Consider the following 27,006-nt stretch of genomic DNA (forward strand, 5'->3'; position numbering starts at 1 on the left):
AGGTATCTAAGACAGCCAACAGGGCTTCATCAAAGGCAGATCATGCCTGACTAATCTGGTGGCCTTCTATGATGGAGTGATGGCATTGGTGGACAAAAGAAGGGCAACTGATGTCATCTAGCTGGACTTGTGCAAAGCCTTTGATTTGTTCCTGCCCCACATCCTATCTCTACACTGGAGAGATGTGGGTTTGAAGGCTGGACTATTCGGTGGATAAAGAATTGGTTGGATGGTCATAGCCAGAGGGTTGTAGTCATTGATTCTGTGTCCAGGTAAAGAGCGGTCTCTTCATTGTTCTTTAGCAAGTTTGCTGATGACACCAAGCTGGGTGGCACAGCTGACACAGTAAAAGGGAGGGAAACCATCCAGAGGGGCCTGGACAGGCTTGAAAAGGGGGCGTATGAGAATCTAATGAGGTTCAACAAGGCCAAGTGCAAGGTGCTGCACTTGGGTCAGGGCAATCCCAGATATGGTACAGACTGGGAGAGCCCACCTTTCAAGTTGAGGTCCCTCCAAATAACATCCCTTCCTTCTGCTGTGTCAACCACACCACTCAGCTTGGTGTCATCCAGCAAACTTGCTGAGGGTGCACTCGATTCCCTCATCGATGTCATTGATAAAGGTGTTAGAGAGCGCCAGTCCCAGGACAGACCCCTGGGGGAGAAAAGCTGAACATGAGCCAGCTGGGTGCACTCACAGCCCAGAAGGCCAACAGAGCTGGGCTGCATCAACAGAGGGATGGCAGCAGGAAGAGGGAGGGGATTGTCCCCCTTTGGTCTGTCTTTATGAGGCTCCATCTGCTCCATCAGTAATGTGTCCTGGTCTGGGGTCCCCAGCACAGAATATAGATATGAAGCTGTAGGAACAGGTCCAGAGCAGGGCAGTGAGGATGCTCAGAGGGCTGGAGCACCTCTCCTATGAAGAAAGGCTAAGGGAACTGGGGCTGTTCTGTTTGGAGAGGGCTCCAGGGAGACCTCTCTGTGGCCTTCCAGTACTTCAGTCGAGCTTATAAATAGGAGGGTTCTGTGATGTCAGGAACATGGCTATGGAGCTGCTGGTGGTGCCGGGTTTTGCCACCACTGAAGTCCAATTGGGGTTTTTGGTCTTTGCCTTTTGCCTTGCAAACAGGCATGTGGGGAAAAGAGAGAACTTTGCCAAAAGGATGATCTGTGGCACAGAATGAGGTTTTCATTGACTCACACCTTCGTTATCTTCATGAGTGCCCCAGGGCTTCATCGAAGTAGGTTTAGAAGGGAGGCCCTGCATACAGCCCCCACAGAAGCAGCGGGGTCAACCCCCTACGTATAGCTGGAGCTATGGGCAACTTTCTGCCCCCAGATGCATGGAACCCTCTGCCACCAATGAACCATGGATGCAGCCTTGGGTCACCCAGGCAAGTGCCCTCTCTCCAGCCCTTGCACAGCCCCAGATGGCAGTGAAGCTCCATGCACCAGAGCCTCACACCAAGAGCTTTGGGGCCAGAGGCGGTGCGGTGCTGCATGCTCCCCTCCTGCGCAGGCTGCGAGGGTGAGGTAATCCTGGGTAATTCCTGACTTCCATGGAAATGCCTGGAGGCCGTGATGATTATCACCGTAATTAGCCTCTCTGATTTTTCTTGGTGTTCTATAAAACATTAATTTCCAGCTGGATCCTCGCCTCCTTTGTGCGCGGCCCCACATCTCCCCGCCGGCAGCGCAGCTCTGGCTGCACCTTCTCAGGGTGCGGGGCCCTGCCCAGGGGCTCTCACAACTCCTGGTAAAGGCAAAGGTGCAATAGAAGCACTCTCAGAACCCACCCTTTCCATCTCTTCACGTGGTTGGCGATGGGGATTGAACGCAGTGCTGTAATGCTGACTGACAAAATGAAGCCACGCATCAGGCTTGGTGGTATGAGGTGCCCAGAAGACTTCTGGAGCTCAGCCCAGGCTGGTGCCCTCATGTTTCAGCCAGTCCAAATGGGGTCAGTTTCCATGTTCCTAACGGTGCACAGAATACCTTTCCTAACGTTTTGATCCCAAATGTGATTAAAGGCCATAGGGAAGAAAAGGAGGAAAGGGATAATGCGGCATGTGGTTTGTCACCGCTGGGTACTGGAAATGGCCCCATGGCTACTCATTGCCTCCTTCCAGCCTTGGTCTTGGTCCCCATGTCGCAGCTCCCAGCTCTGAGAGGGTTCTTTCTGCTGTGTAATGCACTGTGCCTTTGTGCAGCCACACGTACCAGCTGTCATGGCCGTGGGTGGAAGCGAAGAAGCACAGCTAATGGTGGGCACGTGTGGCAGTGGCCGTTCCAGGTGCAGGGATAGCACTGCCGGCACTGCCTTCCCAGCGCCGCTATGCGGGCACCGGGAGCTGTCAGAGTTGTCCCGTGGCTCAGGACAGCCCTGCACCGCAGCCACGATGCTGCAAACCGTTTCTATAGCTGCGCTTCCCAACCAAGGTGCTCCTATGAGATATTTCCATCCAACAAACCAACATTTCTTCGGAGCTGCCAATGGCTTTCATCCGCGTTTTGCTCGGCCTCCCACTGCGGTTTCCCCCCCCCCTTCCATCAGAGCCGGAGGATGCTCCGAACCCGGCATCTCGCAGATGACGCTGCCGACCAGCTCCCTCCCGTCTTCGCCTTTTTAAACCCCCACTACGCTGAGCGGGGATCTCTCTCTTTGTAGCTCCGCAGCGGGGATGGAGGAAAAAAAAGGAGCACGGAGCGCGCTGCTCCGAGCCCCGGGTGTCGGCAGAGGGCAGTGGAAGATGCTCCGAGCGCAGCGGGGCCGGGAGCCGGGAACGGGGATCCGGGGAGGAGACTGCAGCGGAGGAAGGGCCGAGCGGAGTCGCGCTCGTCGGGCGGCGGGGCCGGGCTGATAACGATCTGACATCGCTCGGCCATTAGTGCACGGCGAGACGGCGGCCCGCGCCTGATGTGCGGGCGGTGTAAATAGCCCCGGCGTGTGGAAAGAGCCTTTAATATACGGATGTGGAGGGCATTATTTTTTTTTAATGGAAGGAGAACCGAGGGCGTTCCACACGCAGTCCCCGCAGCTCCGCATCCCCCCTCCCCCTCTTTTTACAGACGGGGGCCACAAACGGGAGTGGAAATAAAAGCTCCCGGCGCTGCAGCCCCCACCCACCGAACCCCGAGTCCAGTCGGGCCACGCTCCCAGCTCCTCCCTCACCTGGGCACCCCCCGGCCCCCTGCAGTCCCCCCCTCCCCGGGCCGGAGCTCCGCGGGGTTCGGGGTAGGGCCCTACGGGGGCGGTGCCGGTGGGGGCCCGCCCCGGGGCCGCTCCCGCTGCAGGATGCGGCGGCGGAGGGCGATGCGGGGCGGCGGGACCCGGTGTTGAGCCCCGGCAGATCGAGGAGGAGGGCGGCCGGGGAAGCGCCGCCCGCTCCGAGGGGAAAGAGGGTGGTCCGGGAGGAGAGGGGCCCGGGGAGGGTGGGGAAAGCTCCGGGCCGCAGGTAGGGGCCGGGGCCGCGCGATGGAGGAGGAGGAGGATGGAGGCGGCGGAGGGGAGGCGGGGAGTGAGGCTGCGGCAGGAGGGGGCGGGCGGGGGGGGTTAGCGGGCATGTGGGACCGGCTGCGGGGCAGTCGGGCGGCGGGCGGCGGCCGGAGCGCGGCCGCGATGGCGCAGCGCGGGGCGGAGGGCGGCGAGCGGGGGCCGGCGGAGGAGGGCGGGGAGGGAGAACCCCGGACCGGGGCCGAGAAGGGGCCGAGCGGGGCCGCCGCGCCCTTCCAGCCTCCCGAGGGCGGCTTCGGCTGGGTCGTGGTCTTCGCCGCCGCTTGGTGCAATGGCTCCATCTTCGGCATCCACAACTCCTTCGGGATCATCTACACCATGCTGCAGAACGACCTGGGCGAGGGCGAGAAGGACCCCACGCTGGAGTTTAAAACAGGTACGGGTCCCCTCCGGCCCTCCCCGGCCCCTCCCGGCACCGCGTGGAGCCGGACCGCTCCCTGTCCCCCCGGCCCCGCGCTTGTCCCTATATTTATCCGCGGCAGTATCATGTGTTGTTCCTAAGCTGCGATGTACTCAATTAAAAGTAATTCATCTGAAAAGCATGCCCGGAGCTTGTCCTGCCCGCTGCCTCTTGGTGCCAGGGGAGCGATGCCCGATCAGCCCGTGGAGTTCAATGTAGTTCTTGTGTGCTTCTTGCTTCCCGCTGTGGGTGTCTGGCTGGCTGTCTGTCCTGGCTCTGAGATTCGCAGGCAGCGTGAACATCTGCCCTGCAGCCACGCTGCCTTGAAGCTGCTTTCCTGGGCAGGCATGGGGCCACGGACAGTGCCCACCTGCACATATGGGCAGGAACCGGGGACCCAGCCGTGGAGGCTGTGTTGCATTGACATGGAGAAGGGACATTTCACTGCACAATGAGGGGACCCCGGCCCTGGGATGGCAGTTAGGGTCCCTGATGTGCCAGAGGTTGAACCTCCATGAGGTCACTTGCATCCTATGAAGGACATCCATGGCCCACCTCACTTGTAGCTGTAGGGTCAAGCGCTTGGCATAGGGTGAAACTAAATGATTTTGTTGTCCCTCTGCATGGCACACAGGACTGGGGGTGGTAGGGAACTCGAAGCCCAGTTTGGGGACCACTGGTGGCTGAGCTGTCCTCAGTCCTAATGGGATGACAGGGGAGATCCCAACCTAAAGGTACCACCTGAGAATGGGGAATTACCCCTGCAATGTTGTCCCTGGAGAAACGGTGTCACGGCAGTGTGCAGGGCGCGTGTGGCTGGGGTAATTACAGTGATTGATGGGCCGTGCATGTGTGCGATCCCGGGCAGCTCATCGCCGAGCTGGCTGCTTCCTGCTTGCCATGATCCTATCTGCAGAGCCTAAGGCAGAGCTGGGAAGGTAGAAGCAGTAACAAAAGAAATTGAATAATGCAAGCCTTAGTGGTTTCAAGACTACATGCCCAAGACAGAGTTTGGAGGAGACAGCATCTGTCTCTCACTCCCGAGATGTATTTATCTGTGGCTGTGACCGCACAGAGGCCTCGAAAAAGAAAGGCGTGTGGGCGTGTGAGGTGAGCCGGGCTGGGGAATTACACTGCCGGGGTGACGGATCCGCCTTCCAGCCTGGGCACCCAGCAGAGGGGCTATTGAGAACCACAACACGGGGATGGGTCTGGTATCAGCAGGCTGTGGGTTTTGGGGTGAATGCTGGGGGCTGTGGGATGTGGTGAGGGGCCTTCAATCCTTCCTCCCCTGGTTTCCCTGCTGCTCCCACTCGGGGTTGCATAATTTCCCCGCGGCAGTCGTTTGTGTGCAAACGTAATCGGGAAAATATCGGAGCTCCTTTGTGAGTGTGAATTGATACTGCCTTCCTGAATCTGTCCACCCTCTGATGTCCTTCTGTCTGTGACCCAGTGTCCGTCCGCTCCCCATGGCTGGTGGTGGCGGCAGCCAAATGCTGGTGTCCCCTTGTCTTGTGCAGATATGATGGGAACGCACAGTACATCCTGTCCTGACACCTGGCACAGCCCCTGGGCTCCATACCCTCGTTCCCATGCCCATGCCTGGGGGGTGGGCTCGTGTTGGAGGGGCTCTCAGCCCAGTGCTGAGCATGGCCACAGCTGGTCAGGCATCCCTTTAAAAATAGGGTTCTGTTTATGCTGAAGCGGGTACTGGTCTGAGCCAAACAATAGCCGCCCCAGCACACAGCTATAATTATCAAGGTTTATTTCTTGTTTGCATTGGTCGCATTTTCTCGCGTTTGATCTTGAGAAACTCAGGATCCACGGAGTTCAAATTTCGGGTCAGGCTTTGAAAACAAACCCTCTCCCAACAATGCATTGAATGCATACGCTGCTTTGTTTGGAGAAATATACTGCGAGGCGGCAGTCAACAAGCAGCGCTGCACTCGCTGCCGGGACCACCGCTGTCCGCTCGCAGCGTGGGGCCCGGCCGGGACTTCAGCACGGCACACTCTGTGCTTTTGGGTTTGTTTGCTTTCGGGGGGAGGCAGAGATTGGCGGGGGGATCACTGACACTGGGATAAATAAAAAAAAGGCACGTGAGCTCTCAGCCAGAAACAACTCGTCTTGCTCCTGCCGAGGTGCTGAGTGACAGCCGAGTGCGGCTGCTGGATCACATTGATTTTTCCCCCTCATATTCTTTTTTATCTTCTTCTTCCCCCCTCCCCTCTGCTCTGTGTCAATACACTGGGTACAGATTAACTCTCTTTGCTTAATATTTAATATTTCCATTGCTCAAAATGGGAGCCGAGCGCACCCAGAAGAATGACCCCAGGAGCCGCTCTGCTTGGCCGCAGCCCTTCAGGCATGTCCATGTGTCTGTTCTCCTCCTCCTGTCCGTCCTCCTCCCCTCTGTCCGTCCATCAGCCTCCTCCGCCCATCCGTGCGTGGGAGCGGGAGGAGCAGCCTTCCCTTCTTGCCCAGCCCTAGTGGGTGAGCTACACAGCCTTCCATACGTGGGTCTCACTGTGCCAGGTTGATGGCATCTCCATAACTGCCTTTCTGTTTAATCTGAGGGGGGAAATTTCCCCTGGAACACCCATTAGGATGGGTGAGCTTAGCTGGAAAGGGCTGTTTGTAACCCAACACCGTAACGGGGAGGGGAGGCTTGCTGAAGGAGTGACTCTGTTTCTTGACAAAATAAAGCATTTCAGTACAACCGACATGAGAAGAGCCAGAGAGGAGCAGCTAGCATGGCTCCCTCTGGGGCTGGAGGGTGGGCCCCCTCATGAGGGTAACCCCAGGGAGAGCAAATCACAAGAGGTAATTCTTGGAAACAGTCCCAGTGCATTTCAGCAGTGCCCAGAGGTTGGAAGGGAGAGGCAGCCACAGAGCTGCACTGCGCTCAGCCTCCAGCATCCTCCCATGGTACCCGCTTTGAGCTCCCACCTTCCTACCCAAACCTGCAGGATTTGGCATTTTCATTCACTTCTGGCTCCACTGCTTGCCCTGCTCAGCCGGCATGTGTCATGAGCTTCTGTTTTGGTGCCCAGGTCTCCAGATCAAACTGGGTCCCCAGACCTCACCTGCATCCTCCAGCAGCCAGACAAGGGGATGCTTTGGATGCCTTCAAGGATAGAGGCTGCGCAGCTTCTCTGGACAACCTCGTTCCCAAAGCGACACCTCCATGAAACCCGTGTCGTGGGCTCGCTGCCCTCAGGTGCTCCCCACCTGCTCTGCAGCACCTGCACTCACACTGCTCAGCATTTCTGCCCACTGCTCTTTTCTCCTCCTCTTCCTAGAAGGATCGTTCCCATTCCCTGTCCCCAGGGAAGGCAAAGCACCTTTGGCAGCGTGTGCCGGGCTGCTCATTGCCGGCGCCGCAGGAGCTCAGTTCACTCCAGGCTATTTCCTCGCATCCACCCCAAGATAGTTGGGGCGGTTGCAAAAGCCCCATGACGTGCACTCAGCATTGCTGCAACACGCTTTGCATCTGCGAGCGATGGAAATCTCTCCCCCAGCACCTCGCATAACAGGTCCTGCCGGCTGCTGGGCATGGGCTGCGGGCAGAGGTCTGCCCTGCTCCAGCCTCCACTCTTGTTTTGGGATTTGGGGTTTAGTTATCACCTGATGCATGATTTAGGGTGGGAAGCTGGGTGAAGCCCTTCTATCCTCTGTCCCTTTCCAGGGTGTGCCCAGACACCTACAGGTCATGGCCCTATCCTGGATGTTTACTCCAGTGCAGCTCACTTAGGGCAGCAGCCTCCTGCGCACACATGGGACCAGCAGATTGCTGCAGACTGCACTGCACGTGACTGGTCCTGGTGTTTGGGACCTGCTTGGGTTTGCCTAGTGCATTGCTGTGGGGGGACTCTGGCATGAACCCCCACCTAAGGTCCAGCGGGGACAAGGCACATGCAGCCCAGCAAGTGGCATCCCCCAAATCCCCTTTCTTAGGCCACCTTGCATCAGGCACTGAAACAAAGCTTTTGTTTCAGGCTCTTGGCCTTAATCCTCACTCCTGTAGCTCCTGCGCACAGATGGGAGGTGAAATCCTGCCTCTCAGGGGATGTTGCGTGAGTGTGTGTGTGTGTTTGTACTTGCCAGTCGTCTCAGGGTGCAGTGGTGCTGGAACCTGGAGAGGAGCAACTTGAACACAGCAGCAGCTCCAGTGTACCCTCAGCACCAGGTCCAGCAGAGCAAATTGCCCGTGATTAAAGATCAGTACCAATTATATAATGGGCACACATGTGCTGGTGCCCAGACACACTCCCCTCAGGATCTCCCAGCTGGGGAGCACTACACCCTGCAAGCCCTGCCCCAGGGTGACCATTGGCCCTGCAGTGGTGACAGTGGTGTTTGGTGACAGATGGATCTGTGGCACCAGGGACACTGGGCAGAGCACTTTCCTCCCAACCTGATCTACTGGTCAGCAACCCTGCTTATGGCGGGGGTTAGAACTAGATGGACTTTGAGGCCCCTTCCAGTCCAAGCCATTCTATGATTCTATGATGCCCTACCCAGAAAACTCCAAACCCAAAAGCTGCTTTCTGGCCTCTGGCTTGGGGCAGCACAGAGTACCAGGGCAGTGCTCCGTGGCAAAGAGGCAACGTCAAGGCGTTCTTGGTCACAAGCCAGCTATTAATCCGCGTATTTTAGCAAAAACACATTTATTTCTTGAGGTTTGTGCACACAATGGAAGCAGGGAGTGCTGGGGTGGGGGCTGCAGGGGATTAGCTCACTGTAAGCTGGGCACGCCAAGCTCCCGGCCCAGGGAGAGCTTAATTAAAATTGAAGGAGAAGTGTTTCCAAGAAAATAATACGGGGTATTTAAATGGGATATTTTTGTTCTGGGCCCAGAATGTCTCCTTTCCCTCTCGGTGTTAGCTTTAATATAACAAAATGAGATCTCCAAGAAAAACAAATTGGAGCTCTTTTAAAAGGCGCTGCAGAGATAAAAATCAGTAACACTGTTGCTGGTAACACCTTGGGTTATTAAAACGGAAAGAATGCTAACGATGCGATTTGCATCGGCCTTTCTTGTGGCTGCACCCCGGCGGCACCCGGCTGCCCGGCCAGGAGGTCCACAACCTGCCCATGGTGGGGGCACTCGGCACAGCTGGGGAAAAGGAAGATAGAAAAAGTGAAAAAACAGAGGATTCGAGTTGGACCAAACCTAAAATCTGAATTGGAGTCAAACGTAGAATTGTTAAGGTTGGAAAAGACCGTTAAGATTGTAAAGTCCAGTTGTTGAACTCATCAAGTCCAACTGTTGAGATCATCAAGTCCAACCTTTGCCCAGTGGCCCAACCAGTTCACTGGTATTTGACCTTTCTGGAAGGTCAAAAAGGGCTCTTTTGGAGGTGATGAATGCATGGATGAAAATCCCCAGCTTTGCTTTGCTTTTCCTGGTATGCCAAGATGTCGGGGCTTGGCTCCTCTGCAATAAACACGATTGTGCTGATGCAGCTGTATGTGCTGAGTCCCTCACTAAGCCTGCAGCCTTGGCACCATGCCCTGCCTGCTCATGAACCCTCCTGGCCTTATTATCATAGAATCATAGAATGGTTAGGGTTGGAAGGGGCTTTTAAGATCATGTAGTTTCAACCCCCTGCTATAGGCAGGGATGGCTCCCTCTAGACCAGGTTGTTGAAAGCCCCATCCAGCTTGGCCTTGAACACTTCCAGGGTGAGAGCACCCATAACATCACTGGGCAACTTGTTTCAGTGTCTCACTCTCCTCATAGTAAAGAATTTCTTCCTAATATCTCATCTAAATCAACCCTCTTCCAGTTTAAAGCCATTTCCCCTCATCCTGTCACTACCTGCCCTTATAAAAAGTCCCTTCCCAGCTTTCCTGTAGGCCCCCTTCAGTTACTGGCCTGGTCATTAAAAGGTCTTCTCAGAGACTTCTCCTGGCTGCAGAGCCCCAGCTCTCAGCCTGTCTTCACAGGGGAGGTGCTCCAGCCCTCTGATCATCTTCATGGCCCTCCTTTGGACATGCTCTAACAGCTCAATGCCTTTCTTGTGCTTTCTTGTGCTGGGGACCCCAGAACCCTTCATTTGGCTTTGAAATACCCAACGTGGTAAAGCAACAACCAAGTTGGCTGTGCAGCAGCACCGGTCAGCACTGCCATCAGATAAGGCAATTACAACTCTATCGCTTAATTGTGGCATGTAATAATAGCAGAATGTTACTGAGATATGGCACTGCCAAAGGATAAATATCAGACACACTGGGTGGTTTGATTGTTCTTTTTGCAAAATAAACTCAGCAGAGTCCAGTGCTTCTGGAGGTGCTGGGGCTTTTTGGGATCCCTGCTCCATTCCTATTGCCCTTGGGCCAAGATGGGCATCATCTGCCATGTTCTCCAGCCCACAGATTTTCTGTTTTCAGACAAATATCTGCCAGGGTACAAGGCACGTTTTTTGTCACATTTTTGCATCCCCAGTGATGTGGTGACACAAGTTCAGGAGACACAGCCCATCCCTGGGATCCTCCCTTACATATCCCCATTTCCAGTTCTGTTTGCATTTGGGCTAAATAATATATTTTTGGAGAGGGATTTAATAAAGGGAGAATCACATGAAATTAAGCGTATTGCCAAAGGCTAACAAATCACAGTGGATTTTTTTTAAAGTTATTAAACTCTGCCCTGCTCTAGTTCATCAAGCAAACCATAGAGCAAACAGTCTGGAGTGTGGGTACTTCAGGTCCTGGTCTGAACCCTGTGGTTGGCCATTAACCCTCTAGGGCTGAGCCTCAGGCTGGATTTCAGAGCTCTCCGTCCTAGTGGCCATGTTATTGTGTCTGTGCCATTGCAGCCATGCTGTGGAGACTGTTCCATGGTGACTGTGTCTCAATGGCCATACTGTGGTGGTTGTGCCATTGTGGCTGTGCCATAACAGCCATGCCATGGTAGCCTTCCCTGGTGGTTGTGCTGTGGTGGCCATGTCCTACTGGCCGTGCCACTGTGGCCATTGGCCATGACATGGCAACTCCTAGGGCCACATCCATCAGCAATGCGTTGCTCATTCTCCTGCTTTGTCAGAGCATTTGAGTTCAGGAATGTGATGGAGGCTTGAAAAGCAGCCTTCCAATCCCGTGTGTGAGCTGTGGGTTGCTGGCATTTCCCCCATTACTCTGGGCTGGTGACAAGTCAATCTCTCCATGTGCTTTCTTATGAATGAGTAAGTTTTGGCTCAGCCCCAGTGGTCAAACAGGTTGAGCAAGAAGCAGCTGGTATGGGTCTATCACTGTCAATGTAGGCAGAAGGGAGGCTCTCCAGGCTCTGCAAAGCGCCCTTCTGCTCCAACCGGTCCAAGCCCATGTCCTGGTGGAACCAGCAATGGCTTGGGGGGATCCCGAGCACCGATTGGGGCTTGCTTGGTCTTCTCCACTGCCTGTCCCGTGACACCTCCTGACCATCCCACCTCCTTGAAATGCTACAACATTGTGGTCAGCTCAGAGCAAGTGCTGGATGCCTTGCAGATGGGGAGACGCATCTTTCTTTGTGCCCATGCACTCATCCATGTCCCATGGCTTCCCTCCTTGTCCCCAGATCCTGAGGGTATTAGCTCTGTGCACATGGATGCACTTCCCTTTCCAAGAGACAGGGCATGAGTGGTTTTCATGTAAGAAACTGAAAACAAGTAGCAGGAAAATGAGCCAAGTGGCTGCTCAGTGACTTGTTACTGCTATCATTCCCATGTCTGGCTCTTACTAGAACAGGGGAATTTGCCCTTTGATCCTTGTGCTGACCCCAAAACTCAGCATTTCCCTGGGCTCAGAAGTAAGACGTGCAGCTTTTAAACCCAATTTGGAGGAGGATCAAGGCACCAGTGCCCCACAGAACCCCTCCTAAACCTGCTCTGTTATTTATTCTGATCGAAAAGCCCTTGATGCGGCAAAATGCTGGTGTTCCGCACGGCTGGAGGCACACAGCTGCCCAGGCACTTGGACTTATCCTGTGTCCCAGTGCCCCCTCAGCCCTGCTCTGTACTGCAGCACTCCTTCAATACCTGTGCATACGTGCGTACACACGTGGATGCACACAGTCCTATGCTCACACGTGTTCCCACAGCTGGAGAACTTTCAGATGAGAGCAGGTCAGCCAAAAGTAACAGCCCATTGGCAAAGGGGTCTAACCCATTCCTTGCTGAAATAAAAATAAATACATCTCTATATTGCTGTTCTTCAGTTTCCTTCAGCTATCAGATTTGCTTAGTTATGGCATGCTCTGTTTTTCTGAGATATCCAGGTGTTCTCAAATGTGTGCTTTAATGTAAGGGAATTCCAATGAGGGGATTAAGATTGCAGGGAAGTTTTACCCCTCTCCTGGCCCCTGGGTTTGTGGTTTAACAACAACATACAGACTTGGGGATTTTTCTCTATCAATGGGCTGTGAGAGCACTACACAGAGACACTTGCTGGAGACCAGGCAGGAACTCCTGGCACAGGAGGAGGAATCTGCATCCTGGTGGCCACCAGCAGAGCCACGTCTGACCCAGCAGCTCGGGCTCAGGTCCCAGACAGTTCATCCTGAGATTCCTCTACTTTTTAGTCTATTCCTTTTTTTAATTAGCCCTGTGGGATTCCCAGTCGACCAGCATCACCTAATGCCACCCCACACTGGAGCTGGGGACCGGTGTGGTGATGCAGAGCAGTGCAACAGTGCCATCCAAGCCTTTGGCCATCCATGCCTTAGCTCGATGGGAACAAAGCCTGGGCACAAAACAAGCTAATAGCCAACAGGCAAGGGGCCTCCCCATGGAAAGCTCCCACAACAGCTACTCACATTGCCTAGAGTTTTGTATTTACAGCTGTGGCTATAGGCTTTTGTTGGGTGGACTTTGTTGCTGATGGGATGTAACTTGGCAGTTGCGATGGAGGAGAGGGGCAAGGGACATTTCTTTATTGATCAGCCAAGGGACATCTAATTATTGATCAGAAGAATATGAAACCGATGCTATGCAGGGGCTGCTCCTTTCCCATCTCTGCCACATCCCCACCCCATCCCTACCCTCAGATCTCCCAGGGCTTGAAGGCTGTCAAATGCCTGACCAGGGGGTAAAAAGACTTCTGTAAGCCTGTTCCAAACCCAGTGTTTTTCCTCCATTTATTCTCCTCGGCCTCTTTGTATTCCCTTTGAAAACAGAGTGTTTTTCTCAGCACGGCTGGTTTGAGTTTGCCCCTTTGCTGGGATGTTGACAGGCGCCCCTGACAGGCTCCCCTGGGAGCTGTGCTGGGAGGGGCGCGGAGCTGAGACTGAAGGTTTCTTCTCAACGTTAATGGGAAACAGAAGATCGCTCGAGAGAAATCTGGCAGAAAGGGGAGCTTTGCTGTCTCTTCCAGTCTGGAAAAAAGCACCCAGCCTCAGCCCGGCCTCCCGGCAGAAAGCAAAGGATTGCCAAGCACGGCTCAAGCAAAGCCTGTGGGAGGGACAGGGAGGGCATACAGATTTCCAGGGGATGAAGCAGGCAGAGACCACCCTGCCTGCAATTTGAGAGAGGTCCCTCCGGAGACCATCCTCTCCATAAGGGCACTGAGGGCTCATAATGCTCTGAGTATCCCTGTGCTGCTTGTGTCCTTTCCAATCCCTGCCTTGATTTGCCATCCCATCCTTGGTTTGTCATCCCTGCCTTGGTTTGCCATCTCATGCCTCCTGGCAGTGCTGGGCTGCAGGAAGAGGTGAAGCCACGCAGCACATTCCGGGAGCTCCTCCACCCGTCCTTCTACAGGAGGCGGGCACTGGTCCCAGGCTCCCAGCTCCTAGTGTTCAAGGTGGGTACTGGAATGAGGACACATCTTTGGTCAGAGCATGATGGAAGGCTACAATCTCCCAGCTGTTGGGGCCAGGCAAGGGTTGGAGGAGGTTAATCACAGCCAAAGCCCCGTGAAGTTTGGTCAGGTCATGTTTTTTCCAAAGACTTACTATTTCGGACGTGCAGCAGCCAGTGTCTGGGGCCACAGCTGACCTGTGCCATCCAGCCAAAGTTAATCATTGCCAGTGGCTCTGGGATTTGCCTGAACTCAGAAACATGGACCTTTTCCCCAAAAATACATGGTGAGGTGGAAGGGAGCTGGAGGGAAGCCTGTCAAAGAGTGCAGTCTGCTGGGGAGAGCTGAGAATCCTAACCCTAACACGAACCCTGAACCTTACCCTAACCCTAATCCTAACCCTGACTCTGACCTGAATTTTGACCCTAATCCAGACTCTAACCCTAAACCTGACCCTAATCCTAAGACTGACCCTAACCGTAACCCTAATTCTGCCTCTAGACCATGCTTTACCCACTCATGAGGTGCAAAATAAACCCAGAGACTCAGTTTCCTGCAATGTGTTGATTTGGGGAACAACTGAGGGGGTGTCAGAGCCAGGAAGAAAATTATGTATGAAAACAAAGATGAGACAAGCTGGAGGAAGAGGTCCTGGCACTGGGCACCCAAGTGGGGCTGTATTGGCCCTGGCACAGTGCCTGTGTGTGAGCACAGCTGGGCTTGCTGCTGGCATTTTTGGTGCTGGTAAGGTTTTTTTCAGCCATAAAAAGGAACCTTCTTCTCCCCTTGGGTGTGTTTTGAAAAGGGGCTTACGGAACAATGAGGATTAATGAGCAGATAGAAAATGAAATGCAGGGTTTGAGTCTCAAAATGCGTGCGCATTTCAGAGCGAGAGTTTGCGCCAAGATAAACGCTGCCAGGAATCAACATCGCACACATGAAAGGCGAATCACAGATTGGCTCTGCATGCAGGAGGAGGGCATGTGTGTGTTAAAACGGAATCGCCCTGGGTTCAACAGCAGCGCCAGGCAGAAGGGGCCGGGGCTGGGGAGGTATGGGATGATGTCTGATGGCAGCGGTGGGTGAATCATCTCACAGAAATTATAAGCCATGAGGAAATGCAGAGGAGAAAATCCTTCCCAGTCTGCCAGGGCAAATGGTGCTGCCCATCTGCACTGCACATGCTGCCTGCTGCTTCTGAGGGTCTTCACAGGGATAGGAGCATGGTGCTGCTGAGGGGCCAACAGTGATGGTATGGAGTGAGTCTCAGGCTGCATCTTGAGCACATCCAAGGCGCAGACCCTCATGCAAACCCTCTGCACTGCTTCCTGTTAGGCCAAACCACAGTCTGCCTCCATCCCCACTTAGCGTGGCCATGAGATAGTGACCACAGTCACTTACTGGACACAGGACATCGAAGGACCACCAGCACACAGCATTCACGAGACTTTGCCATGAGGCTGAGCAATCCCCTTTATTCCCTGCTTTGAGCTGTTTGTGAGCTGCGCATGGAAGGAGGGAGTGGGGACAAGCTGATGAAGGAGGACTTTGTTCATGAGCTTTGGGTACAGTACCAAGCAGGGCTTGCTGGACCCTTTAATGAGCTGATCTGGCTTTGGGCTGCACGTGATGCACAAGGCTGGCTGTGCCCCCTTGCAGCCAGAGGAGCCTTTGGGGTTGCTTTGCTGCTCACCAGCTTTGCCACTGTCCAACTTCGCTATGCTGCTCCTCATCCCTTCCTCCCACGCCCTGTGCTGGCCTCCCCAGCCCTCGCGGTGTGCCTGCCTTATTGCAGTCTTCTCAGCACGGGGTGTTAGCATGGGGCTGTGTCTCAGGCTCATCTTTGAGCAAGCAAGGGGATGACGCAGAGGCTCTGCGGGGTAGAACAGCTGCTGCGTGTTGGCTGCAGATGCTCGGGGCTGCACTTAGCTGCCTGTGTCAGCAGGGCCACTGGCTTGTTTGGGATCCCAAAAAGGAGCCAGGGAGGCTGGGAAGGTCTTTGATGATCCTCCAAGAAATTTCAAGCATCTGGGAAAGGACATCTCTGCAGCACATCCTCATCCTTGTTCATGTACCCATCCCCATCCCTTGTCCATGTCCCTCCAGCGGCCTCCCCGTCTGAGTGGGAGAAGCCGCGGGAAGTGAGGGAAGACACTTCCTCCAGTGCCGGATCTGAGCTCACCTCCTGGCCCTTGATCCCTCCCGCCTGCGGTATGTGGGTCAGCGGGGAAGCACAGCCGCCAGCGACGTCCCTTCCTCTTGTCTCCCTGGAGAGGCATTTTTAAAGGAACAAATAGGCTTGGCCCAAAGTACCATGCGGCACGGGTTGTAGTGGTGTTTTTGTGAAAGCTGGAACAATGCACTCAGCACCGGGGGGAATTGGAACCTGCATCTAGGAGAATTATGTTTTGCCATTTGTTTCTCCCTTTGCCATGCCTACCTTGCCCTGCTATAAAATCTCCAAAATAAGGACAGGGAAGGAGGCTGGGGTGGTCTTGCTGGAAAGAAAACCGTGCAAACATGGACTAACCCAGGGTCCCTGCAGTGGTCCCAGCGCGTCACAGTCATGGCCTGATGGTGTGTGGTTGGTGGGCAAATGGAGCTGCTCTCTGGTTTCTGCTCCATCTTGAGCCATGAGCAAGCAGTGCTGGGAGCAGAGCTTGTCTTGGTCACATTGCTGACCACTGCATCATCATTCCCCTTGGGTACCTACATCTACTGCCTTCTCTACATGCTGAAGGCCTTTGGACCCACCACAAGTCAGCAAGTCTTTATTAAGTCAAAGTGGGAAGGAGCAGCAGCTGAAGCTCTAATCTTTGTATGACAACTCTGCTTGATGGGATGCTCTCCTTGGTCAGCCTCTGCTACAACAGAGGTGGGGGAGAGGGCTGCTCATGAGACACCAGCCCCGTGGTTGGCTCTTCCTGCACCCCAATCATGTCCAGAGCCCTTTCAGCTCAAAACAAGGGACAGGTTGCACATCCCCAAGGGGTGGGAGCCCCGCTGAGCCCCACTGTCCACAGAGAGGTGTCCTCCAGACTCACAGTCTCCTCCAGTCCCAACACCCTCTGCAAGCCAGGCTGTTGTTCCCAGTAACTTTAATTCACTGTTGTTACCAAAACCTATTTTTATTCATTGCTTGTGGTGAGCCTTTCCTCTGAGGTAGAGCAATTTGCCATGGGAGTCTGTTTTGTTTAGCGGCTTTAATTGGGCGCTATCTCCAGCTCAGCTCAGAGCCAGGGATGCTGAGTGCTTGGTGCTGAGCGCTGGCTGGGGCTCGCTTTGATCTCTGCAGGTGAGTGCACATTTTGGGTGAGAGATTGATCCTGCTTACTTGCGTGTGAATCCCGGAGCAGCTAAGATCCGAATCTGGCCCTTTAAATTTAATACATGCTTTATGCTTTTATTTCCGTGTTTCTTAAAGCAATTTCCAAAAATAACAAACTTCAAACATGATGGGGCCATCTCGCATTTTACTGCCTTGGCTGCAGTAGAAGGAACAGTTCTGGAAGCGCATTATCCACTTTAACGAGCCCTGCCCATCTTGGCCGCCCTCCCACCCCTCTCCCCTGCTGCAGCCTGGCCTTGGCTTTTCTTTTCTTGTGTTTGCTCCTCTGATTTTATTAAGGAATACTTCTGATTAAATTGGCTCCTTGAGAGCCTGCAATTAATTCTGAAGAGTCGGCTCTTCCAGAGCTTCTCTGTGTGGTCCCTGAGAGGCCGAGCTGGGGAGGTTGTTGTGCAGCAGGAATTTTCTCTTAACAGGGACCTGGCTATTTTTTGATGGCCTCATGCTGCTGGAGGACCAGCTGCTGTTGTGTGCTGAGAGAGCTTGCATAGCTCCTGCTGTAGGTACAAGGGAAATAGAAGTCAGAAAGCAGCACAGAGTGTGGCACAGGGCTGCGGGATGCTCCAGGCTGGGTGCTCCAGCCCCTTCTGCTCCGTTGTCTGCCTGTTTGTCTGTCCTGTGCTGCCTGCCCCCATTGCTCCTCCTCAGTGTGGGTAGACAGAGATTTTTTCCTTTCCACATTGCTTTTTCTTGAAAGCCTGCCTTTCCTCCCTTGAGCACACACCAAAACCATTAAAGAGGGAGAAGATTGAGGGTGGAGCTGAAATAATCTGCAAATAATAAAAGCTTCTTAAAGCACACAGGCAGACAGCGGTTTTTCCAGAGGTGAGTTGAGAGGAGACATGAGTTCCTGGTCCTGACCAGGGGATGGGATGTCAGCCTGGCACAGCCAGCAGCTCTTTGAAGGCAGAGAGGTCCCCCAGTGCCCTCCTCCTTCCAGCTGCCTCCTCTAGCCTCTACCGCATCTCTGGTTTCCATTTCTTGTTGACATCCAGTTCCCATCATGCCAACACCATGAGTCACCTGTTTGTGCTGTTTATTTAATTGCTGTTCAATTGATGTGCCTTGTTTGCTGTGTTTGGAACAATCTTCTTGCTGGTGGGACTAGGAGGTATGGGAAAACCACACTGATGGAGACTGGAGCCTCCTGGAGGTTGGGAAACCTTGGCTTTGTGGGGAGGGAAGCAGTGCTGTATTCGTGACACCAGATCTGGATAGCCCATACCTGGAGCTGAGATGTGGGACATTTTGACCCTGACAGTGATAGCAGAATCATGGAATCATTAAGGTTGGAAAAAACTACTGAGATCATCTAGTCCATCTGTCAACCCATCAAGGTACCCATGGTACATTAGCTGCACGTGTGGGGTTAACAAGTGGTGTGATGGGGCTGTCCCTGCCCAGACAGCCCTCAGCACTGGCGATTGGTTCTTATTTTGTTCTGTGCCCTGATTTTTCCTAACCCCACTCAATCACAGCCCTGATCTTTCTTCATTCTCTCTCCCTAGCATGGGTTGGCTCCTTGGCCATGGGAATGATTTTCTTCTGCTCTCCCATCGTGAGCATCTTCACTGACCGCATCGGCTGCAGGACCACAGCAGCCTTGGGAGCTGCCATCGCCTTCATCGGGCTCCTCTCCAGCTCCTTCACCAAGTAAGGATTCAAGTTTGGAGCAGATGGGTGTGTTCAGCCTGGATGAGAGTTCTCCTGGCATCGCTACAGCCCACATCCCTCTCCAAGCTTTTTTTGTCCTTAACAAGCATAAGCTTTACCCAAGCATGGGGCTTGCTGCTCGTTTCCCCAGGCAGGTGCTCTCCAATGTGCGTTTTGATGGCAGTTCTACCCAATGTGATGTGATAGACTTTCCAACCCAATGCATTTCCATCCCAATGGCATCAAAAAGAGGTCACCCCCAGTGTCCTTTACTCACAGCTCTTCACATGTTTTCTCAAAGGCGCTGCAGAGACACCCTCTGGAGTGTCATTTGCCTCAGCTCATCTGAATAAAAATTTTGCTGTGGGTTGGGTTCCAGTTCCAATCAATATTGTTTTAATTAGAATGCTGCAAGAAGTGGTTTTTCAAGCAAAAACTTGTTGGTTTCATAGAGGGTGTGCCCAGCTCTGCGCTCCCACCCTGAGATGCCTTGTTGGGAACCCTGGCCCCTTGTATCTGTGGTTGCCTGGGATCTGTCACCATTCAGAGGGGTAGGGCAGCAGGACATCTCCCTGGAAATTGGGGGCTCTGTGGGTCATGGGGCTGGGGATATCTCTGTCATTGGATTGGGCACAATGGGCTGGGTTCATATCAACCCCTCTACATTTTCTGCTCCTGAAGTTCTGCCAACAGGGCTGAGCCAGGACTCTTTCCCTGGGGAGCATCAGTGAGGGGCACTTCCTCTTCTGGGTAGAGCTCGTTATCCTTTGGAGGCTTACTTGTCCTAGAAGAAGGAAAGAAGTAAGACCTTGTCACCCACAGGAGACCTTACCCACAGGGACATTGTTATCTGTGGGAGAGCTCCCTTTCCCAAGAGGATGTGGACTTCTTGGAGACCTCCTCTTCCAAAGAGACTCATTATCCATGGGAGAACCTCATTTTCCATGGCAGACCTCCTTGTCTCAGGGAGATAGTGCTGCTGTTCCTATCAGGGCGCAGCTTGTTGCTTCCTAGTTAGGAGGGTGGCAAATCCTCACTAAGTGGTGAAGCTGGAAGGAGCCCCAGCTTTGTTGCAATCCCACAGGGATGTCTTAGTGCTGATGGAGAGCAGATGGGAACAGAGACATTTGTCTCCCTTTATCCCACATATCAGCTTAGCTGTAGCACCAGGGCTGGTGTAACCCAGCTGAGGTGGTCAGGGCTGGTGACGTGCAGTCAGTAGGCAGCAAGACAGCTCTAACTCCGGGATGGGTTTCTGATGTAGATTTGCCCTGAGGCAGCTGAAAATTGCCTTTCAAGACAGCCATTTGTCTTGGAGCCCCTGGGCACAGCTTTCATGTTCCCTGTCCCACTTGGCTTGCTAAAGAGAAGAGCTTGTCATGGAAGAAATAATGTGCTTGTAAACATTTGCTCAGTGTTGAACTGCTGTGTTAGATCTGGTCTGCTTTTTGTTTGCTCTGTGAGCAGTACTCAGTATTTCTCATGAGCAATTATGAGTATTGGAGAGAGGACCCCACTGGTACAGCATCGCTTGCCCAGACCTTTCTATTGCAGTCATTTTCCCATGCAGAATTCTGTGGCAGACTTTTGGAACTGACTGTGTTTCAAAGGGATGAAATAATGCTCCATCTGGAGTGAACACAAGGGTGCTGTGCACTCCTTTACTTCAGCTAAGGAAGGAGCTGGGTTTCATTGGGTAAACCAGACTGGCCTTGGGAAGGAACTCCTTCCAAAGGCTCTCAGACTTCCCACTGTTCTGTAGGGCAGCCACGTCGCTCCCTGCTTGAGTACAGACACCTCTGTAAGGTACAAATGAGATCTATTAACCATCTAATTGAAGCTCCCAGAGGAGCTTAAAGAAGAAGAACATAATTAAGGAGCCTGGAGCCTGGGCAGAAATGTGATGTTCTCTCCCTAAGTGCCTAATAACTGGGGTTGGTGCCTTCTGCTTTGAAACACTGGGTGCAGAATGTTTTCAATTAGTTGTTTCAGTGGAAAGAAAGAGGGACTAAAAATAACACCCTTTGCCTACCTTAGAAAACTGCTTGCGGTATTTAAAAACCACTCACTCAAGCCTGCTTCCCAAGGCATGCAGGTTGGTGCTGCCTCCTTCTCCTTGCAGAAAGCCCTCTCCAGCCAGTCTTCATTTTCCTGGAGGTTTAACATGCCAGCTGTGAGTTGAGGATAATCCCTGCCTTGGCTGGGGAATAAGCTCCTTGAGGCTGGGTTGTCTATGCAGTATGCTTGCCCTTAGGCTCAACACAAGAGTTTGCAAGGCAGCAGGTGAGACTGCTTCCTGGCCTCCATGTATTCTGACCACCTCAATGTTTTCCTCCCACTAGGTCTCTGGAAGTTCGTTATTTCACGTATGGCCTCCTCTTTGGCTGTGGCAGCTCCTTTGCCTTTCAGCCCTCGCTGGTTATCCTTGGTCACTATTTCAAGCGTCGCCTTGGCCTGGCCAATGGCATCGTGGCCGGCAGCAGCTGCCTCATCTCTGTGCCGCTGCCCTTCTTCCTGAAGATGGTGGGAAAGGCCATCGGGCTGGCACATACATTCCAAGTGCTCAGTGCCTTAATGCTCATCCAGATCTTCTTGTCGCTGACCTATCGGCCCCTCCTGCCACCCTCCTGTGACTCTCAGCATGATGGGCAGGATAAACTGGGCAGTCGGAGTGTGCGGCAGCAGTGCTGGGCCCAGATGCGCAAGTATTTCAACTTGAGGGTTTTCCGGAGAAAGACTTATCGAATTTGGGCCTTTGGGATTGCTACAGCTGTCCTGGGGTATTTTGTACCATACATGCACCTGGTAAGAACCTTGACTGGGGGTGGAGATGCAAAGGCAAAGGTGGGCAGGAGGAGGGAATCAGCAGGGACTGAGCCATCAGAAGCTTCAAAACTAAGAAACTGCCCTTTGAATGGGACCAGAGGTGGGGAAAAGCAGTTAGTAATGCTCCCACCTGTTCTCTGCTTTGGGGATGAGCATCGGTGGTGGGCAAGGAGGGGGCTGCTGGGTGTGGGGTGGGTGGAGGTGGTGTGACCGTGTAGTGTAAACGTGGGTATTACACAACCACCCCATAATCTGGGAGCCCACTGCTGAGGTGAATTAATTGTGGATTCATGTCCTTTTGTCCTTCCCTCCAACCTAGGTGAAATACGTGGAGAAGGAATTTGGAGAAACCAAAAAGGACTGGATTCTCCCGGTCTGTCTTGGAGGCATGTCTGGGCTGGGGCGCTTGATTTCGGGCCGCATTGGGGACTGCATTCCTGGGCTGAAGAAGATTTACCTGCAGGTAACCATGGTGCCTGCTCTACTCAGTTGCCCTTGGGTGGCCCATATACCCTGCCAACAGCTTGTCACTACTTCCAGTGGGGCACTTGGTGGATATTCTGTTCCTGAGCCTTGTAGCTTTGCTTGTGTGACCAGATGACTCTGGCTTTGCTGGTCCTCATCATGCCTGCAAAGCTAAGAAAACACAAAGCCTATGACTTGCTTCTCTTGGTGTTCTGTGCCTGGGGACCTCTCCATTCCTGCCCAGCAGAAATACCCTCAAGTAACCCGAGGGATGGAGCAGAATGGCTTCCTGCTGCCCTTCCCCAACAACATGCCTGCTTTTGTCTCCCCAGGTTGCATCCTTTGTTCTGTTCGGCATCATGTGCATGATGATCCCACAGTGCCGAGGGTTTGAGGCCGTCATCGTCATCTGCCTCTTCCTCGGCCTTTGCGATGGCTGCTTCACCACTATTATGGCCCCCATTGCCTTTGAGCTGGTGGGGCCCATGCAAGCATCCCAGGCCATAGGGTACCTGATGGGGCTGATGGCTGTGCCCATGACTGCGGGCACGCCAATTGCAGGTTGGTGACACTGTGGTGCTGCACCTGGATCACGCTCTTGGGAAGGAGCAGATGCTTATGGCTGCTGTCACTGAGAGTGACATTTTGGCATAAGAGCTTTTGGACTTTCTGGCTCATTGTGTTGTGTGGGGTTTGCGTGCAGTATCTCTGTGCTCTTCTCCATGCCAAGGAAAGTAGGAGACAGTGAAAGGGACCCAAGAACAAAGTGACCATATTAATTGACTGCAGTTGGAATCTGAGCTAATAATTGTCTGGGAATGATTCATTGCCAGAAGGGAATTCCTAGAATTAGGGAAATCTAATGTGGGTTGTACAGAGCATCCTGCATCAGAAGGATTTTCCAGTGCTGATAAATGGCAGCGTGTTATTTTTGGAGGGTGCTTACTCAGCTTGCATTGGAGGCTGTTTGGTATGTGTCTGATTTTTCTTCTGTCCTGGTTAAATAAGCAGGATAACCACCATTGCACTTCTCTTTCAGGATACTTCAACGATTATTTTCAGAATTACCATGCGGGTTTTTACTTCGCTGGAGTGCCTCCCATCGTTGGCGGCTTGGTGCTCTCCATCGTCCCGCTGGTGCACCAGAGGATGCTGCAGAAGCAGCGCCTGGATTCTGGCAAAGACAAGATGCTGACCCCTGAGGCGGTGGTGAATGGTGAGCTGCTGCCAGGCTGCCCTGCCTCCGAAGCACACATGTGATGTGCCAAGTGCACAGTTGCCACCAGCATCCTCCACAGCCCAAGCACAGGCCCTTTTCTAGCCAGACTGTAATTCTCAATGATTTCAGATGCACTACATTTGTAAAGGACAAGAGATAGTTCTTCTAGTTGAAGGCTTTTAACTAGCAGAAACACTTCTTCTTGGGACAGTTTCAATTTTCAAGCCGCCTTTTTTTTTCCTCTAACCATTTTTTCTAAGGAGAACTCTCATCAGGATTCAAACTTGATTATCTCCCCAGTTTTCTATATGTCACAACAGGTTTACAGATAATAAATGTGTTTTTAAAGGAGGTCATAGGTGAAGCTTGTTGCCCCTTCCAGATGTCCTGTCCGCTCTGTTGTGCCATGCCCAAGGAGCAGTCTCTTCCATAGGGGAAGCAGCTTCGGAGGAGGAATGGGCATCAGGACCTGCTTTGAGCTGTTTCTCTCCTTTTCCACGGCAGGCACTCATGGGGTTGATGAAAGTATCCTGCAAAATCTGCCTTGAAAACATAGGGGGAGACAGGCAGGTTTCTGGGCACCTCTCACCTCCACATTCAGTGCCTGAAGACTGTGCAACTCTGAGCAGTGAAAACCACAGGTAGGATGGATACAGAGAGTATGGGAGTTAGGAATAGCTTAGGAGAGGGCAAGGACTGAAGGTGGCTTCCATCCTGCCTGCAGAACTGTCATCCATTGGATTTTCCTCCCCATCATCTGCTGTTAGAAACAGGAGCCTTGTATATAGCTCCATATCCCGCATGTCCCTCTGGCCCTTTTGTTTTTTAAGCTGCATTGGCTAGTGCATTGTAAGGTCTTGTGATCTGTGCTTCTGTTCCTTCTGTCCCTGTACAAGCTGGAGAATATACTGGTGTGTTGTGATGTGTCTGTTCCTGTAAGCGAGGTGTCTGTTCCACTTGCCCTTCCTTTGGCTTTTCTGAGTCTGCTTCTGCCTTTCTGCAGGGTGTCAACTACCACAAAATCCTTGTTCTTACCACAGTGCCCAACGAGGCAAGCTCATGAGGGATTTAAATGGTAGAAACATCTCCTTTTGCCTGGCAATAGGAGAGGGGGTGCTGCCTCAAACCCTGATTGTTTCCATGCTGCATAGCGCAGCCCCCAGTGAATGCACCGCTGGACTTCATATCCAACTGTGCAGCTGTAAGACCTCTCTCCAGTTTGTAAAGCAAATTACAGCCTAAAGCCCTGAACTTTGCAGATTTCCACGTGCCTTAAGTGCTCTACCTGCTCATAGAAGCCATTGCCCCAGGAGGAGCACATGTTGGGCCATGGGAGCTCAATGCTGCACTGGTGAGGGAGCAGCGCTTCATCATATGGGAGTCCTGCCTGACTGAGCATCCCTGAAAGGCTGGTCTTTTTATCTGCTTATTATTGGAGCCTCTTATTATTGAAGGCACTTAGCCCAGCGCCTTGTCACTCTGCTGAACTTCAGTGGAAGCGGTACAGCTCATACCATCCCAGCTCAAAGACTGTCAACAGCCTCCCCAACCTGCTGTGAACATCTCTGTCCAGTTAAAGTCATTACTTTGATCAGCATGAAGTCAAAACGAGCCATAGGTCAAGGCAGGAAAGGTACAGTCTGCATGCAGAATCGGAAGGGCAAAGTCTGCCATGATGGTAGGAGGCTGTGTGCAATGGGGATGGCTTTGATGTTGGCTGCCAGCTGTTGTGTGTCTAACTTTTCTCTTGAGTGCCCTGGCCCAGTTTACCCTGGCCTCCTCTGGGCAGGAGAGTCAGGACTAGGGAGAAAAACCTGCCTTGTGCTCCTCTGTAATGAAAAGCCCCAGCTTCCCCCAGTGAGGCGCACTCGTCGCTTCAGGCAGCCACATGGCCTTATGCAAGCGTGCATCAAGTGCAGGACGTGCCCCAGCAGCGCTGGCTGGGACTGCCTTTCTAAATCTTTAGCTTCAGGGTGTTCCAAAGTGAGTTGCTGTCTTTATTTTTTTTTCCCCCTCTTATTTTCATGGCTGGGTGAAACGCCAGGCTTAACTCCTCTTGCTCTGGCAGGGAATGATGTTCCTGTGGCATCTCATGAGGCTTCGAGCAGATCCTGCTTGGTTCTGGTTGGTCACAGTGGAGCCAGGAGCCCTCCAGCCTTTGCTTCTCACCACTTCCATGGCTTTCTTGAGCATCTGTACCCAGCAGAGGTTTGTTTGGGGGTTACCTTGGATATTTCAGCTTCAGAGTTTTCACGCTGGCAGAGTTCACTTGTCCTTGTCCAGCTGGCTGGAGGAAATGGGGCTGCACTGGAAAGCCCCAGAACGCTTGCCAACTCTTTTGGGTTCTTTCTTCCCAAAGCCAGCTGCCCTTTAGCACCATGTACTCAGCAAGGGCTGCTACTGCCCAGCCTGCTCCCTCGTGCAGAGGCATCACCTGTGTGTTTGCTGGCTGGGAGCAGGGATGCACAATGGACTTTGCTCTAGGGTTATCTCTGTACTTTTGCTAGCTCCCCCTGCACAACCTTCTTTTTTTTTTTTTTTTTTTTTTTTTTTTTAAACATTTCTGTTTATTTTTGTTTTTTATTTTTATTTTTGCAAACATTGCAATACCCTTAGCACTACATCAAGGACTTGCCATGCTCTGGGTGCCCCCGTTCTCACCCACCCACAAGAGCGAAGCCCAGCCCTGGTGCTGTGTTCACTTGGCCCAGTGGACATTTTGGTGACCTGCAGGATATGGGCTTGATGTCTGGGCAAACAGCAACGTGGCTCCTGACTTTGTTTACAGCACCCAACTCAGGGCCTGGGAAACAACTCAGCTCTGAGTGTGGGCAGCAGGTGGGTCCCAGTAGGCCACTCTGAGCCCTGGCAGTGAGCTGCTCTGTCCCACCGTCATCGCCCCTGCAGGGCTCAGACCTCCTCAAGAGAGTCAGTGCAACTCCTGAGTGCCTCTTCCATCCCAAAGTCTCCTTCCATGACATCTGTCCTCAAACTTCTTCCTCACTGACCTTCCAGCTCTGGCTGCCAAGAGCAGCATGGTTGCGAGGCACACTGTGAGCAGTTAGTGTCTGTTTTGCTAACGAATTAAGCTTTTGTTGTTGTTTTTTGTGTACGTAGTGAGGCATGGCATGTAAGACGATCTGTTTCTCAGAGCAAGTATTTGGGTAGCCAAACATTTGTATTCAAAGGGGAAGATGTCTGAGCTGACACCACATATAAGTGCTAAGGTGGAGGCTTGAGTTCTGGGGTAACTAACAAGACGTTGGGGTCTGTGGCTGAAAGCAGGCGCTTAATTCAGTGTGGAAGACAGGCCCAGAGAAATGCTTTGGGTCATGCTTTGGCTTTAGATGAGTAGTGAAGGCAAAGCTTGGAAAGGTGGAAGAGCTGCACCTCGCAGAACCGGCCTCACAGGAGCTTCTGAGATGTAGGTGAAGAAATTGATGAAACTGAGCTCTTATGTCTTTCCTTTTTCTTTTTATGACATCTGTTCCTTGTATGTGATTTATATCCCCTTCAAATTTTGTATCTTAAAGTATTTGAATGTGTGTTTTAAAAGTATGACCCGTCCTTTCAAAATGTGAATTTCTGATCGTTGATATATTTAAAAAAACAACAAAAAAAGGTTAAAAAAACCAAAAAAAAGTAAAACAACAGCTCCCCATCCCCTATTGGCGCATCTTTTGTAATGAATGTTTTATGAATGTTGTTTAAAAAAGGAAAAAAGTGTAGAATAAAACCAGTTTTAAAAGGAAGGGGGTCGTGGTTTCCTAAAGAAATACATCCCAGCTGGCTGCCCAAAGC

The 27,006-nt window shown here is 52.7% G+C and overlaps 1 protein-coding gene across 1 annotated transcript; it reads left to right on the forward strand.

Annotated features, from left to right (window-relative positions):
* The first annotated feature begins 3,561 nt into the window (after positions 1-3,561).
* Positions 3,562-26,957, forward strand: SLC16A2 (solute carrier family 16 member 2). Its single transcript, XM_015860567.1, has 6 exons — positions 3,562-3,889; positions 18,551-18,695; positions 21,038-21,500; positions 21,841-21,984; positions 22,319-22,547; positions 23,026-26,957. Exons 1-6 carry the CDS (start codon positions 3,562-3,564, stop codon positions 23,244-23,246), a joined length of 1,530 nt encoding a protein of 509 aa, XP_015716053.1. The 3' UTR covers positions 23,247-26,957.
* The last annotated feature ends 49 nt before the right edge of the window (positions 26,958-27,006 follow it).

Source organism: Coturnix japonica, chromosome 4 (assembly GCF_001577835.2).
Source record: "Coturnix japonica isolate 7356 chromosome 4, Coturnix japonica 2.1, whole genome shotgun sequence".
Classification (NCBI taxonomy): domain Eukaryota; kingdom Metazoa; phylum Chordata; class Aves; order Galliformes; family Phasianidae; genus Coturnix; species Coturnix japonica.

Excerpts from the sequence above, each read along its gene's own strand:
- SLC16A2 (XM_015860567.1), top strand. The coding sequence starts at position 3,562 with ATGTGGGACCGGCTGCGGGGCAGTCGGGCGGCGGGCGGCGGCCGGAGC. Across the intron at positions 21,501-21,840 it reads TTGTACCATACATGCACCTG|GTGAAATACGTGGAGAAGGA; the intron begins GTAAGAACCTTG and ends CCTCCAACCTAG. Across the intron at positions 21,985-22,318 it reads TGAAGAAGATTTACCTGCAG|GTTGCATCCTTTGTTCTGTT; the intron begins GTAACCATGGTG and ends TTGTCTCCCCAG.